The sequence below is a fragment of the Ceratotherium simum genome, chromosome 22, assembly GCF_057802395.1.
Source record: "Ceratotherium simum simum isolate JZ-2026a chromosome 22, ASM5780239v1, whole genome shotgun sequence".
Taxonomy (NCBI): domain Eukaryota; kingdom Metazoa; phylum Chordata; class Mammalia; order Perissodactyla; family Rhinocerotidae; genus Ceratotherium; species Ceratotherium simum.
Window position 1 is genome coordinate 28,449,049 of NC_141921.1, and position 13,825 is coordinate 28,462,873.

The 13,825-nt window shown below is 52.5% G+C and overlaps 1 protein-coding gene across 2 annotated transcripts in view; it reads right to left on the bottom strand.

Annotated features, from left to right (window-relative positions):
- Positions 1-13,825, bottom strand: part of PTPRU (protein tyrosine phosphatase receptor type U) — a 79,434-nt gene that overhangs the window by 26,367 nt on the left and 39,242 nt on the right. For both annotated transcript variants that reach the window (XM_087446412.1, XM_014784071.2), the window contains exons 12-15: positions 13,396-13,669; positions 12,581-12,617; positions 11,637-11,775; positions 4,277-4,434 (exon numbers count right to left, since the gene is read on the bottom strand). In XM_087446412.1, the coding sequence (XP_087302538.1) occupies positions 4,277-4,434; positions 11,637-11,775; positions 12,581-12,617; positions 13,396-13,669 (608 nt within the window). The remainder of the gene's footprint in view (positions 1-4,276; positions 4,435-11,636; positions 11,776-12,580; positions 12,618-13,395; positions 13,670-13,825) is intronic.

A 13,825-nucleotide genomic window follows, 5' to 3' on the forward strand; every position in this document is an offset into this window, starting at 1 on the left:
CATGTGGAAAAAAAATCACTCGGTAAATTTAATGCCTATTTAAAATAAAATCTCTTAGCAAACTAAAAACTGAACGGAACTTGGTTAATCTGATAAAACATTTCTACCAAAAATCTACGGCAAACTTCATTCTGAGTATTTTAATGTTACCAGCATTCCTTTTAAACTCAGGAAAACAAGACAAGGATTCCTGCTATAACCACTCCCCTTCAACAGAGGTTCCAGCCAGTGCCATGCAGAAAGACAAGGGAAAAAGGGATAAGAAATGAGAAAGAAGAAACAACTGTCAGTATTCACAGATCCCTTGATTGTACTTAGAAAATCTGAAAGATTCTACAGACAAATTAGAACTAATAAGAAAGTTTATCAAGGAGTATGGATATCAGATCAATATATATATACACAAAAATCAACTGTATTTCTTCACATGAGCAACAATTAGAAACCTACTATTTTAAAAGTATACCATTTGTGCTGGAGAAACTGGATATCCACATGCAAAAGAATGAAGTTGGGGACCCTTAGCTAACACTATACACAAAAATTAACTCAAAATGGATCAAAGACCTAAATGTAAGACCTAAAACTATAAAATTCTTAGAAGAAAATGTAGGACAAAAGCTTTACGACATTCATCATAGCAATGATTTCTTGGCTCTGACACCAAAGGCACAGGCAACAAAAGAAAACATAGACAAATTGGACTTCATGAAAATTTAAACATTTTGGGCATCAAAAGACACTATCCACAGAGTAAAAAGGCAACCCACAGAATGAGAGAAAAATATTCACAAATCATATATCTGACAAGGCATTAATATCCAGAATATATATAGAATTCCTACGACTCAACAATAAAAAAACAAACAACCCAATTCAAACATTTCCCAAAGAAGATACACAAATGGGCAATAAGCACATGAAAAGATGCTCAACATCACATCATGCAACACCAGGTAAATGCAAATCAAAACTGCAAGATGTCACCTCATACCCATTAGGATGACTGCTATCAAAAACAAAACAGAAAATAACAAGTATCAGTGAGGATGTAGGGAAATTGGAACTCTTATACACTGTTGGTGGGAATGTAAAATGGTACAGCTGCTATGGAAAACAGTATGGCAGCTCTTCAAAAAATTAAAAACAGAACTACTATAAGATCCGGCAATTCCACTTTTGGGTATATACTCAAAAGAACCAAAAGCAGGGTCTCGAAGAGATACTCACACACCCATGTTCATAGCAGCATTATTCACAACAGCTAAAACATGAAAGCACCCAAGTGTCCATCAACAGATACATGAATAATAAAAGTGTGATATATACATACAATGGAATATTATTCAGCCTTAAAAAGGAACAAAATTCTAAAAGATGCTACAACATGGATAAACCTTGAGGACAGTAAGTAAAATAAGCCAGTCACAAAAGACAAATACTGTATGATTCCACTTATATGGAATACTTATAGTGGCCAAAATCATAGAGATGGAAAGTAGAATGGTGGTTGCCAGGAGCTAGGAAGAGGGGGGAATGGAGTGTTATTGTTTAACGAGTGTAGAGTTTCAGATTTACAAGATGAAAAGAGCTATGGGGATGGACGGTGGTGACGGCTACACAACATGATGAACGTATTTAATACCATTGAACAGTACACTTAAAAATGGTCAAGAGGGGTCGGTCCAGTGGCATAGTGGTTAAGCTCACGTGCTCCACTTTGGTGGCCCGGGGTTCGCAGGTTCGGATCCCAGGCATGGTCCTACACACCGCTCATCAAGCCATGCTGTGGCAGCCTCCCATATACAAAATAGAGGAAGATTAGCACAGATGTTAGCTCAGGGACAATCTTCCTCACAAAAAAAAAAAAAAGGTTAAGAAGGTAAATTTTATGTTATGTGTATTTTACCACAATTAAAAAAAAGTGTACCATTTGCAATGGAAATCAAAACTACAAGGGACCTGGGGGTACATCAAACAAAAGATGTACAAGATTTATGGAGAAAATTATTGAAAGACACTCAATAAATGGGGTGATATATATCATATTCACAGATAGAAAGACAATTTCATAAGATGTCAGTTTTCCCCAAATTGATCTATAGGTTCACTACAAATCCACCCAACGAAGTTTTCCAAGGAACTTGAAAAGAGGATTCTGAAATTTATAAGAAAGAGAGTGAGGACAAATATAGCCAAGACATCCTTGACGGAGAACAAAGTTGGAAAGGCTTGATGTTTCAGATATCAAGACTTAGATAACTACAGTAATTAGGCTAGGGAGTATTGGCATAGGAATCACCAAATTGGCCAATGAAAGAGAATAGGGAGCCAAAACACAATCCACATATATATGGAAATGTGATCTATGATAAGGTGCCACTGCAAATCAGCAGTGAAAGTATGACCGTAGCAACTGATGCTGGCATAGTTGCTTTTCCCTATCAAAAAAATCAAATAAAATCCTTAATCTATATCACATACAAAAATCAATCACTGATGGATATTTAATATTTTGCAATGTGAAATGCAAAATATTAAAAAGTTTAGAAAAAAGTAAAAAAGATTTTATGACCTTGCATAAGGAAGAATTCTCTAAGAAAACATAAAAAGTAGAAATCAAAAAGGAAAAGATTGACGAACGTGACTAAATTGAAATAAAAACCTGTTCATCCAAAGACACTATAAATAACCTACAAAGATGAGCCACAAACTGGGAGAAGACATTTGCAATTCATAAGTGACAAATGTTTATCATCCTAAATATATAAAGAACTCCTAAAACCACTAAGAAAGCAACAGAAAAACCAATAGAAAATTAGGTAAAAGACATGAACAGGCATTTCATGGAAGAAGAAACCTGAATGGCCAATAATGATTTGAAAATATGTTCCACCTCATTAGTAATCAGAGGAATGCAAATTAAGACTATAGAGAATTACCATTTTATACAAACTAGTTTGGCAAAAGTAAAGAAGCCTGGCAAATTTTGAGCTTGATGTAGAGCCACAGAAACTCTTATACACTGCTGCTAAGAGCGAACCCAAGCACAGCCACTGTGGAAAACAATTTGGCACTGTCTTATAAAGTGGAACAAGTACACACTCTATAATCCAGCAGTTCTACTTCTAGAATCTCCTGTGCAGGTGCACCTGAAGATTCATTTAAGAAGGTTCACAGCAGCCTCATTTGTAATAACAAGAAAACTAGAAGCAAATCAAATGTCCACAGATGGCAGAATGGAGAAATAAACTGCCATATATTCATACAATGGAAAACTATACATCAGAGAAAATAAATGAACTACAGCGAAACACCCACCTGGGCAAATGTTAGAAACATGATGTTGAGTTGAAAAATAAACAGTGATTTCATTTTTATAAAACTCAAAAGCAAGCAAAATTATACAATGCATTGTTTGGGGATACATGCAGACGTGGTAAAACTATCCCAGAAAAGGCAAGTAAATGATAAACACAAATTTCAGGGGAATATTTACATCTAAGAGGGAGGTAGGGGATATAGTTAGGGAGGAGCATTCAGATGATGCTCTAATTCACCAGTGGGGCTCACTGGTGACTGTTGTATTATTACGACTTTATGGCTTTCATAAACATTACATATTTTCCTTTGTAAAAATTAGCACTAAATAGAATTAAAAGATGTGCAATAAAGTGATTTATGAGAAGCCCCTAGCACATACAGCTGAATCACTATACTCTTCCTACATGTCAGGCACAGCATTAAATGGGTGTATACACAATATCTCATTTAGTCTTCCAGAAGCCCTACCAGCAGAGATGATTTTTATCCCCATTTTATACATGAGGAAGCAGACATCCAGAGAGGTTAAGCAACTTGCCCCAGGTCACACAGCTAAGGGGATCTGAGATGCAAACCCAGGTCTGTCTGACTCCAGCCACCCCTAGCCACTAGTCCCCTGCCTCTCACACAGCAGGCGCTCAATAAGCCAGGAGACAGCCCTGATCCCTCTGACACAGCATCACTCCCTCCTCTGAGTCCCCGGAGCACTTCCCACAACTGACACGTGACCTTGCATTCCTCTTATTTGAGTCTGTGTCTAAGTCCTCAATTTTCCTAAAGCTCCTCCAGCACAAAGGTAATACCTGTGCCTTCTGTGTATTCCCAGCGCCAGTGCTGGTACCCAGCAAGAGCACAACAGATGCTTCGATTTTGGATCAGGCTATTACAGAATTTATCTGATGTGGAGGGCCCCAGAGCCATGACGAAGGAGCCCCAGGGCCCAAGCACTCACCCCGGGGGCTGTAGCCGTGGGCATCCATGAAGGAGAGGCCCAGCCGCTCATCCTCCTGCAGGGTGCTCTGGTCTGTGAAGCTCCGGTCCACGGCACTCATCATGTGGGTCTTCTCCTGGCGGTAGTTGACGGTGGCCTTGGTCATGTTCACCGGCTTCCTGCAGAGGGGAGTTCACGAGAGACACAGGCCTGAGCTGGGCAGGACAGAGCCCAGAGGTGGATGCGGAGGCCAAGCGATCAGGGGGCTTTGAAGCCAGGAGCCATTCTAGAAGCATCCCTGGATGCTGAGGGGGCTCTGCCTCCATCCTTCACTCACCAGAACCAGAGAGCTGCCGCTTCCTCCAAAAGAGGCTGCAGGGTCCCTGCCCTGGAGACCTTTGCTGAGAGTAATGGATGGAGTAGCAGTGGCCTTGGGCTGGGACCTAGCTCCTAACTCGCACTGGCCCTGAGGGCTTAGGAAACGGGAAGGAAAGTCATTCTGGACGTATTTTGGTGTCACAGCAGACAGTCACCACACCCCGAACTGGGAAAATGGCTGCCCCAACTCTATCCTCCTTTCCCCTTGTCCTCACCAGAGACCTGCCCTGGGAACTTCTTTTTCTCCTGCAGTGGGGGAGGACTACACTTCTCTTTCATGGCAGAGTCTGGCTAGTGCTCAGCCAGTGCTCAGGAGTCCTCCCCTGGGCACAGAATGAACTCCCAGTGTGGCTTCTTCTTACCCCCAGAAGCCCAGGATGGTCCCACTACAGGCCACACTAGACTTGTAAAGGGGTCTGCACAGGGTGCAAATTCCCACCACTGCCCACCATCCAACCCGCCGCTAGAAGCAGCAGAGGGAGAGGATAAGAGGCCCCGGTCCCTCCCAAGAGGGCAGAGCTTCTGGAGAGGCCCCTGGACAAGGGCCCTGCACAGCCCAGGCCTCTAGCCCAGCCTTATAGAAGAGGATGGCAGTTTGTGACTCCAGGGGAACTCAAGGAAAGTGGGAGGGAGAACAGGGGATAGGGGACAGGCAGAGCAGCTCCAGGAACGAGGGGCCCAGCACAGGCAAAGGGGAAGTGACTTGGGACCCTGGTGAGATAGAAGAAGAGCCAGGGGCCCAATCACAGGAAGGCTGGAGACAGAGAGCCATTGCCCTGCTTGGCCCTACAGTGTGCAGGATACGGGGTAGACCCAAGAAAGGACTTCCGGGTTATGAGGGCTCAGGAACACTGATCATCCATGGAGATGAAGAGGCCAATGAAGGATCTTCCCAGACAGGCAAACACCAATCAGCCTGCCCTGGCTCAAAAGCTGCCCGAGGCAGGGGAAGGACAGGATGACCTCTGGATGCACCTTCTGCAGGACCACAATGTCCTTCCTGCGCTGAGAAGATGGCTCTGTCTTCCACCCTGGGGACCAATGCTGCTGCTGAGATGGGCACTGCCTTCGCAGTCTGGACGAGAGAAGGCTCAGCAGGCCCAGGCCTCCCACTCCCAGCCCCACCTGCAGGCTCTGGGTGTCACCCTCACTGTGGCCAGGGCAGAGCCAAAGAGCCCTTTGGGGGCAGGTGAAAAGAAGCCTCTGTGGCTGTGACCTTGACCATCAACATGAGAGAGCAGGTGGAGGTGGAGGAGAGTAAAGAGACAATGAAAGGAGAGAGAGGGATGAGGAAGGGGACAGAGAGAGGGAGGGACAGGCCAGACACCAGCAAACCACAGAGAAGACAGACAGAGGGCCGTGGACAGAGGACAGCCGGTCCTCTGGCTGAACAACGGTGTCCAAGGAGGACTCATCACGAGTGGACACTGGCCGAGAGGGCAGTCTCCAGTGGTGTGCCTCAGGGCTCTGTTCCCGCCCAGGCCTCGTGACCTACTAGGAAGAACTACAAGCACCAACCAACCAGATCCACAGAAGACAGAACCTGGAGGGACACGGACACGGCCGGCCTCCAGCTGATCCCAGGGTGAGATTAAGCAGGCGGAATATGGATGCTCCGAAAAGCTCTGCATTTAGGCTCAAAAATTAACTGCACCAGTGGAGAGGGAGGGAGAACTGCCCTGTCAGCAATTCCTGTGAAAGCCGAGCTGGAGGCGCCACATGAGTTCATGAGGGCATCGTTGCTAGAAAAGCTAATGTGACGTTGGGTGACATCAATGCAAGTAGAAGGTCCAGGGAGTAGGAGGTAAGAGACCACCATCCTCTGGGCTGGCCTGGGGCCATCTGAGCCTGCTCTGCAGGGAGGGAGAACAAGCACAGGTGCAGGGGAATGTTCTGGAAGGCTTGCAGAGAAGACAGAGTAGCATCAGGAGGCTGGAGAGTCAGATGGGGCCTGGGTGGTAACCCCAGTTCTACACTTCCTGTGACCTCTGACAGGTCCCTAACCCCTCTGAGCCTCAGTTTCCCCATCCGGAAAATGGGAGTGATCATAGTCCCTGCTTCTCAGGGTTGCCGTGAGGACTCTGTGTAAAGAACGGAGCCCAGAGGAAGCACCCAGGAAACGTGGGTCTGAGGAGCCTGGGACCACCCGGCTGGAAAACGGACTCGTGGTGCCCTGAGCGCCGCCCACTGTGGGAAGAGCTGCCCGTGTGGGGAGAGGTCTGCCCCCACAAGCACACACACCCACAAGGGCTGCAGACCCCAGAGCGGGACCTGTGTGAGGACCTTCCCGCACGTGGACTGTGGTCTGGCGGCAAGAGGTCCTGACCAGCAGGAATGGCTCGAGAACACAAGGGGCTGCCTCTGGGGACGAGAGGACACGAGGCTCAGGGAGGTCAAGTGACTTGTGCGGGGTGACTCAGCAGAGCCAGGTCTGAACCCAAGACTCTGACGACAAGCCAGCGCTCGTGACCCCCACGCGAGGAGGACGACACGGAGAGGAGAGACAGCAGAGGAGGGAAGCTGAGACACAGGTGGCCGTGGAGGAGGGGCTGACACCAGGCCAGGCAGGGTGTGGGGTCCACGCCCAGAGGGGTGGGGATGGCGGCTTCCCCACGAGGGGCCTGGACTCCAGGGCAGGTGGGGCTACTTACGGGTAGTAGGAGTAGGCATAGCGGTCTCTCCTGGCAGCGTGCAGAGAGAATAGCACAGTCGGGACCACGGTCCTTCCACAGGCGGGCGAGGGCAGTGCCCAGCCAGCGGGGAGGGGCCTGGAGCTTTCCGTGCTGGGTAGGGGGCTGGCTGGGGACCGGACAGGTCAGAAGGGCCTTCCTTGTCCCAAGGGCTGGCATGGCTCAGCCGTTGATGACCAGGACCCAAGGCCCCTTCCAGAACCTTCCCCAAGCCTGCCGCTGGAGTGAGGAGGAAGTGGGGAAAGGGCCTGGGGGAAGCAGAGCTTTCACACACAGTCACAGACACACGCATTCACAGAGAGAAATACACAACCTAGTACACTCACACATAAACAGACACACCCATATGGATACACATTCACATACACTCACACACATAGAAACACACACTGACACACTCATGCACTTACAAACACAGACACACATATTCCAATACTTACACACTGACACACAGATACACACACAGACACATATTCACAAACACACACAGGCACGCACACTCACACACATGGACACCCCCCCACTCACACACTCAAGGTACCCACCCTCCCCCAGGGCTGCACGCACCCTGCAGACAGCTCCTCACCCTCAGTCCCAATGCCGCTCACACCTGCAGGCCCCTCTGCCCAAGGGGACAGCCCTTGGCATACACCTGTGCCTGAGAGGGACCCAGAGGCGGGGAGGGGGCAGGGAGGAGAGGACTCCAGGTGGACTCCAGGGCAAGCCTGGGGCCCCCTCAGCACCCAGACTGCCCCTGGGAGTGGGGTCCAGCAGAGGGGGCAGGTCGCCCCTCATGGGCACCCAAAGCACAGCATGGGTCAGGGGCCCTGACATTACTGCAAAGCACCCAGAGAGAGGAGGCAGAGCAGGGCTGACCCCACTGCACGGACGGGGAAGCCGAGTCCTGGGGAGTCATGGTCGGCCGGGGCCCTCTGGGGGTCAGTGGTGGGGTCCAAGCAGGCCCAGGACCCTGACCCCAGAGCCAGCTCCCTCCTGAGGCCCCATCCAGGCACATGCAGGGGTCCTCCATCCACCACCCCACATCACCCCACAACACCCCAACACTGATGTTGCAGACTGAGGGAAGGGAAGGAGAGAGAAGAGTGGAAGACCGAGGCCCAGCCAGGGCAGCAGACTGGCTGGAGGTCACACAGCACATCTCATCCCCCCCCAGGGAGAGCAGGGAGGCTCCAGGGCCCTGCGGCTGGTCACAGAGGCCTCAAAGGGGCGAGGGATGGCTGAACGAATGGCATTCTACTGGTCTCAGCCGAAATGTCATGACTTCAGAAGGGCCTTCCCTGACCCCTCCCCCGATGTCACTCACCCCTGCAGAGAACTTTGGGCCCACTCTGGCACCCTGTTCTTTTCATAATTTGTTTTAACCATTTGTGCTTTTTCTAGTTTAATCCCAGGCTCCCCACTAGCTACAAAGCACTAGAAGGCAGCACCCTGGTCTTTTTTGCCCACTGTTGGATCCCTGGGGCCCAGGACAGTGCCCAGCACATTATGATCCCCGATAAATATTTCACTGAATTGAGTAATCAATAAATAAAGGAAAATAAATAAAAGAACTCCACCTCTAGGAGCCTCCACTTCCTCCTCTAAACAAGTGAGGTTAATAAAAAGCCACCTCCGCGGGGGCTGCTGGGAGTCTGAAGCAACAGGAAGCACATGCTCAGGTCTTCCCTGCCTCCCTCCGCCTGCTGAGATGGGCATGGGGAGCTCAGGAGGACCTGAGTGCCCTGGGCCAGACCCTGGGGATACACAGCCAACAAGACAGAAATTTCTCTGCCCTCATAGAGCTCCCAATCCAGCAGGGAAGATAAACATGGAGTAAAGCCCTACAAGTAAGTAAAGGAAAAAGAGCAGGAAGAAGAAGGTGCTGCCAGGGAGAACGGCAGATTCTGGAGGCAGAACTAGGGTATCCAACCCAGCCCGGAGTGCACCAGGCCTCCCCTTCCACGCCCTGGAGTTCCCAGGGGCAGATGCATCCAGTCTCATTGTCCACACGGCAGGGCAGGATGGAGAATCGGACATCTCCTCCCAGCTGGCCCCCCAGGGCCGCCTCCTTCCTCCAATAAGCATGCACAGGGGGATAACTGGGTAACTGCCCTCCCTCAGCAACCTCCTAATCTGTCCACTACATTCGCACCCCAAGTTGATCTGAACACCCATGTCCCTGCCTGAGCTGCTCTGTCCCAGGACACCCCGCAGTGCAGACTGGGGGAGCCCTACGGGGCACAGTAGACCCTGAAAGCCAGGTAGGATTTGGGGCATGCAGTGAGGTGCTATAGAATGGGGCTGAATGGCTTTTAGAGGAAATAAGGAGGTGTGGGGGGATCCTAGAGCTTCTGGAGTCACCTGGAAGGGTTTATGGGGTAGCAGCTGCAAAGTGGAGGGTTTCCTAGTGAGGCCCTGGCAGCTCCGACCCATCCTCTCCTGGGCCCAAAGTTCTCTGCAGGGGTGAGTGACATCCCGCACTCTGCTAATCCTGTCTCCTGGAGGGTAGATTTCAAGGCCTCAAATACCACCTGCAACTCCCCAAAATCTCACCCCTCCCTTACAGCCCTCTCCATCTGCCCCATTCCCCAGTCCCCCAGAGCCAACTCCCAGAAGACAGGGACTTGCCACTTCCGGGCACCTACTGTGCGCCAGCCATGGTGAGGCCCTTCACATCCCCGGCTGTGAGGAGCACTGGCTTTGCAGTTGGGCCTGGGTTTAAACAGGCCCTGCCACTTATCAGCCCAGTAACGTGGGCAAGTCACTTAATTAGCTTCCTCATCCGTGAAAAGGGAGTCAGACCTGCTTCGTGGGTCAGGATCCAAGAAGGAAATGTCCTCTGATGTAGCCCGAGCGCCTGGCACACAGTAGGTGCTCAATAACTAATGTCCTAATGGACGATGTGTGTAAAGCTCCCAGCACATTGTAATACTCATTAAATGATGGTTTAAAATATTTTGTCTCATGAAGCTGCGCAGGGACTAGGAAAGGGTCAGAGCCTAACGCCCTGGACAGGCCACCCCCCAATGCCACCCCACATCACTGGCACGCCCCACCCCCAGACTCTCTGGAAGAGTCTCTCTCTTGCAAGGGGATCCCTACCCAGTTCTTCACCTCCCTGGATTCTCCTTATCTGCTCCTGGCAGCCCAGAGACCCAGCGCCAACTCACCCACATGTGCCCAGCCTGGCAGCAGCAGGGGCTATAGAAGCCAGAGCCCAGGAGGGGAGAGAACAGAGCAGGCTCTGCCTCTGGTTCCCTGGGTGACCCTGGGCAGGTCCATGCCCCCCCTGGCCCTCAGCATCTCCATCTCTCAATTAAGGAGCTTGGATCACAGTGTCCTGGGGCTGCCCGATGAGGAATGAGGCGGGGCACTGGGGGGCAAGCAGAGAGGTCTTAGAAAGCTCCACTCGGCTCCAACCAGAGGGTCAGCCTTCATCTGCTCCATGTACTGGGCTCCCAGGGGAGGTTTATTTGTTGTTTTGAAGACAGGTTCTGTTGCTTTAAAAAGATTTGAAACCCACCAGACTAGATATCCTTGAACTGCCGGGCAGCCTTCACTTTTCGGGCTCTGCGCCTCTACAATTCTAAATTCTGAGACTCTTAGAATCCCAAATCCTGGATTTCTGAAACTCCAAAATCCTAAGTTCTGGATTCTAAGATATACTGGGTTTCACAGTGCCCACTGCAAAATGCACTAGGAAAACACATCCTTCACAAACACGAGTCGGTACCTTTGAAGCCTGGGGGATGGTAGGGACAGAGGGGAGGTCTTCTCTGAGTCATGGGCCCAGGAGGACTCCTCAGGGGATCAACAGTAACAGGGTCCAGGGCAAGCTGAGCCCAAGAGAGCGTGGGTCCCAGGAAGAGCCAAGGCTCAGGGTCCTTGGTTTGAAGGGGAGTGAGCACCACCCCCACTGCTCAGGGTCAACACCACAGGGTAGGGCAGACAAGTTGGCAGAAGGTCTGCAGGGGGCTGGAGATTCCAAGTCAGGCCACCTCCACAGCCTCCCCGTTGGAACAGTCCAGCAGGCACAGGAGGGCGGTGCCCACTTCCAGCACAGCTCTTGGCAGCAGGCACTGAGCACCCTTCCCTGGAGAGTGGCACCTGGCACCAGCCAAACCTGGGCTCCAGCCAAGCCGCTCTGGGGCAGCTCCATTTGCCGAGTCTCTGGTTTCCCACCACCCGGCTTGGGTCCATCCACAGGCCTGATGCCCAGGCTGGCAGCCCTCCACACACTCGCGCTCCTCTCTGCCCACCAGGCCTCTGAGGGGCAGGAGCCACGGGTCGACCAGGGCACCCGCCTCACTCACCCCTTGCGGATGATGATAATGATGGCCCCCAACAGGAGGATGAGGACAGCAAGTCCCCCCGCACAGATGCCCAGGATGAGCCCCATCTCTTCTGATCTCTGGGACACCTCCAGGGGCCGCTTGCTCTCCTTGCAGGCAGCTGGAGAGAACAAAGCAGGACAAAGGATCAGAGGGGGAGATAGGGACCACCTACCCCCTGCCTGCTGGGGTCTGAGCCCCAAGGAACAAATGAGGCTGCATAAACGCCCATGCAGACAACTGCCCCTGGTCCTCAGCAACGGCCTTTCAATCAGATCCATCTCCTCATCATCCCTCACGCCTTCTGCATTCCTGTGTCAGATCCTTTACTTGCACTGTCCCCCGTCAGGAATGGCTCCCCTCTCCTCTCTACTATCTCAAATCCTCCCCATCCTTCAGTGGATGGAGGATGGAGGATGCTTTCAGACTCACCCCCTTGCCCTCCTGAGAGGTGACGGGGGAAAAGACTTACATGCCTAGGGTGTAGTTAGGGCATCTCAGCACGGCAAACCAATCCTGTCTGGGAGCAGGGACAATCTCTACACCACAGGGTCCACGCCGTACCCACCTCTTCCCACCACAGGAAAGGGGGCAGATACAGAACCCAGAACCAGCACCCAGTACCCATCACCCCCATGACCCAACCATAATGGCTCCCTCTCCACAGGCCTGTCCCGGCCCCGTGAAGGCCCATTCTGTGACCATGGCGGGTGGGGAGTTAGCGGGGTGTAGCCCTGCTGCCCAGTCTTGGAGAAGGACCCCTTGAGGTGGGGCACATGAGGGCCAAGAAGGGAAACTCCTCCTGACCCCAGGCCTGCTGGACCACCCTCCTCTGCTCCCACAGCCATGGGTCCTCAGGGTCCACCTCCTCAGAGCCCAGCAGGTGAGAACCCCACTGCCAAAGGCCTGAACCCTGTGGGACTTACCTTTCCTGGCGATGCGGATGCAATTCAGCCGGGTCTCCTGGAAGCACAGATGGGGGTCTCAGCACCAGACCTGACCCTCCCCGGGGCGGGGGGAACCTTGGGCCGCGTGTCTTGGGCCTGGGCAGGGCTTGTCTGGTGCAGACTGTAACTAAAGACACCCCACCGACAGGAGGGCCTGGGGGGACCCAGAGAAGGGCGGGCCGAGAGGGGAGGGGCTTGCAAGCGGGGCAGTGCCTTAGGAAAGGGGAATGAGATCCACGGGAAAGGGAACGGGGCGGGGCCTCAGAAATGAGGGTAATTGTCTGGTTAGGATGGTTAGGAGCCGGAAGCCTGGGAAGGAGAGATCCGAGGAGGAAAGAGGTTGGAGAAGGGCGGGGCTTCAGGGAGAAGGCGGGTCCTAGGCTTCAAGGTCTGGTGAAAGCAGGAACCTGAGACGGACCCCTCTGGGGCGAGAAGAGCCTGAGATAGAAGACCGGAGTCTCAGGGAGGAGGCAGGGACTAGACTGGGGGCCTGGATAGAAAGGAGTCTGGGAAAAAAGGCTCAGGAAGGGGCTAGTGCTGGAGGGAAGGAGCCTGGGGTCAGGAGGGCGGGGTCAGGGGAGGAGGGCGGGGATCAATAGAGGAGGCCGGGAACAGGGGAGGGGAGAGGACAGGGCTCAGAGAGGGGGCGGGGCCCACGGGGGCGGGGCCACGGGAGGGTGGGCACCAATAAGTGGGCGGGGCCTGAGGGGGTCTGTCTTCTGTAGTGGCCCGCTACAAACTGTCCCAAGCCTGGCCCCCAACCACCCCCACCACGACCCCGGCCGGTCCCTCACCCCCTTCAAGTGGCTTGTTGCCTGGAAGTAGATGAGGTAGGCCTTCCTGGGCTCAAGCGGTGGGTTCCAGAAGCCGCGATAGGTCTGGTTGTCACCCACGGTGAAGGGCATGGCCTCAGGCAGACTGCTGGCGGCCAGTTCGGCCCCAAAGTAGTGCACCAGGCCGCGGGCCAGCGCCGCATCGAAGGTCAGCGGCACTGGGAAGCAGTCCTGGCCGGCCGGCTCCCGCCGCAGCCTCCGCGGCCGCTCCTCCTCCACAACCACCTGGTACACACTGGACGGGAGGGGAGAGCGCAATGATCACACCGGCCAGCGAACGCGGAGAGCCGTCTGGTGGCTAAGTGCATGGGCTTTGGGGTCAGGCCCAGCTGGGGGCTCGTCTCGGCTCTGCCTCTTACTAGCCGGGCAAGTCACTTAACCTCCCCGGGCC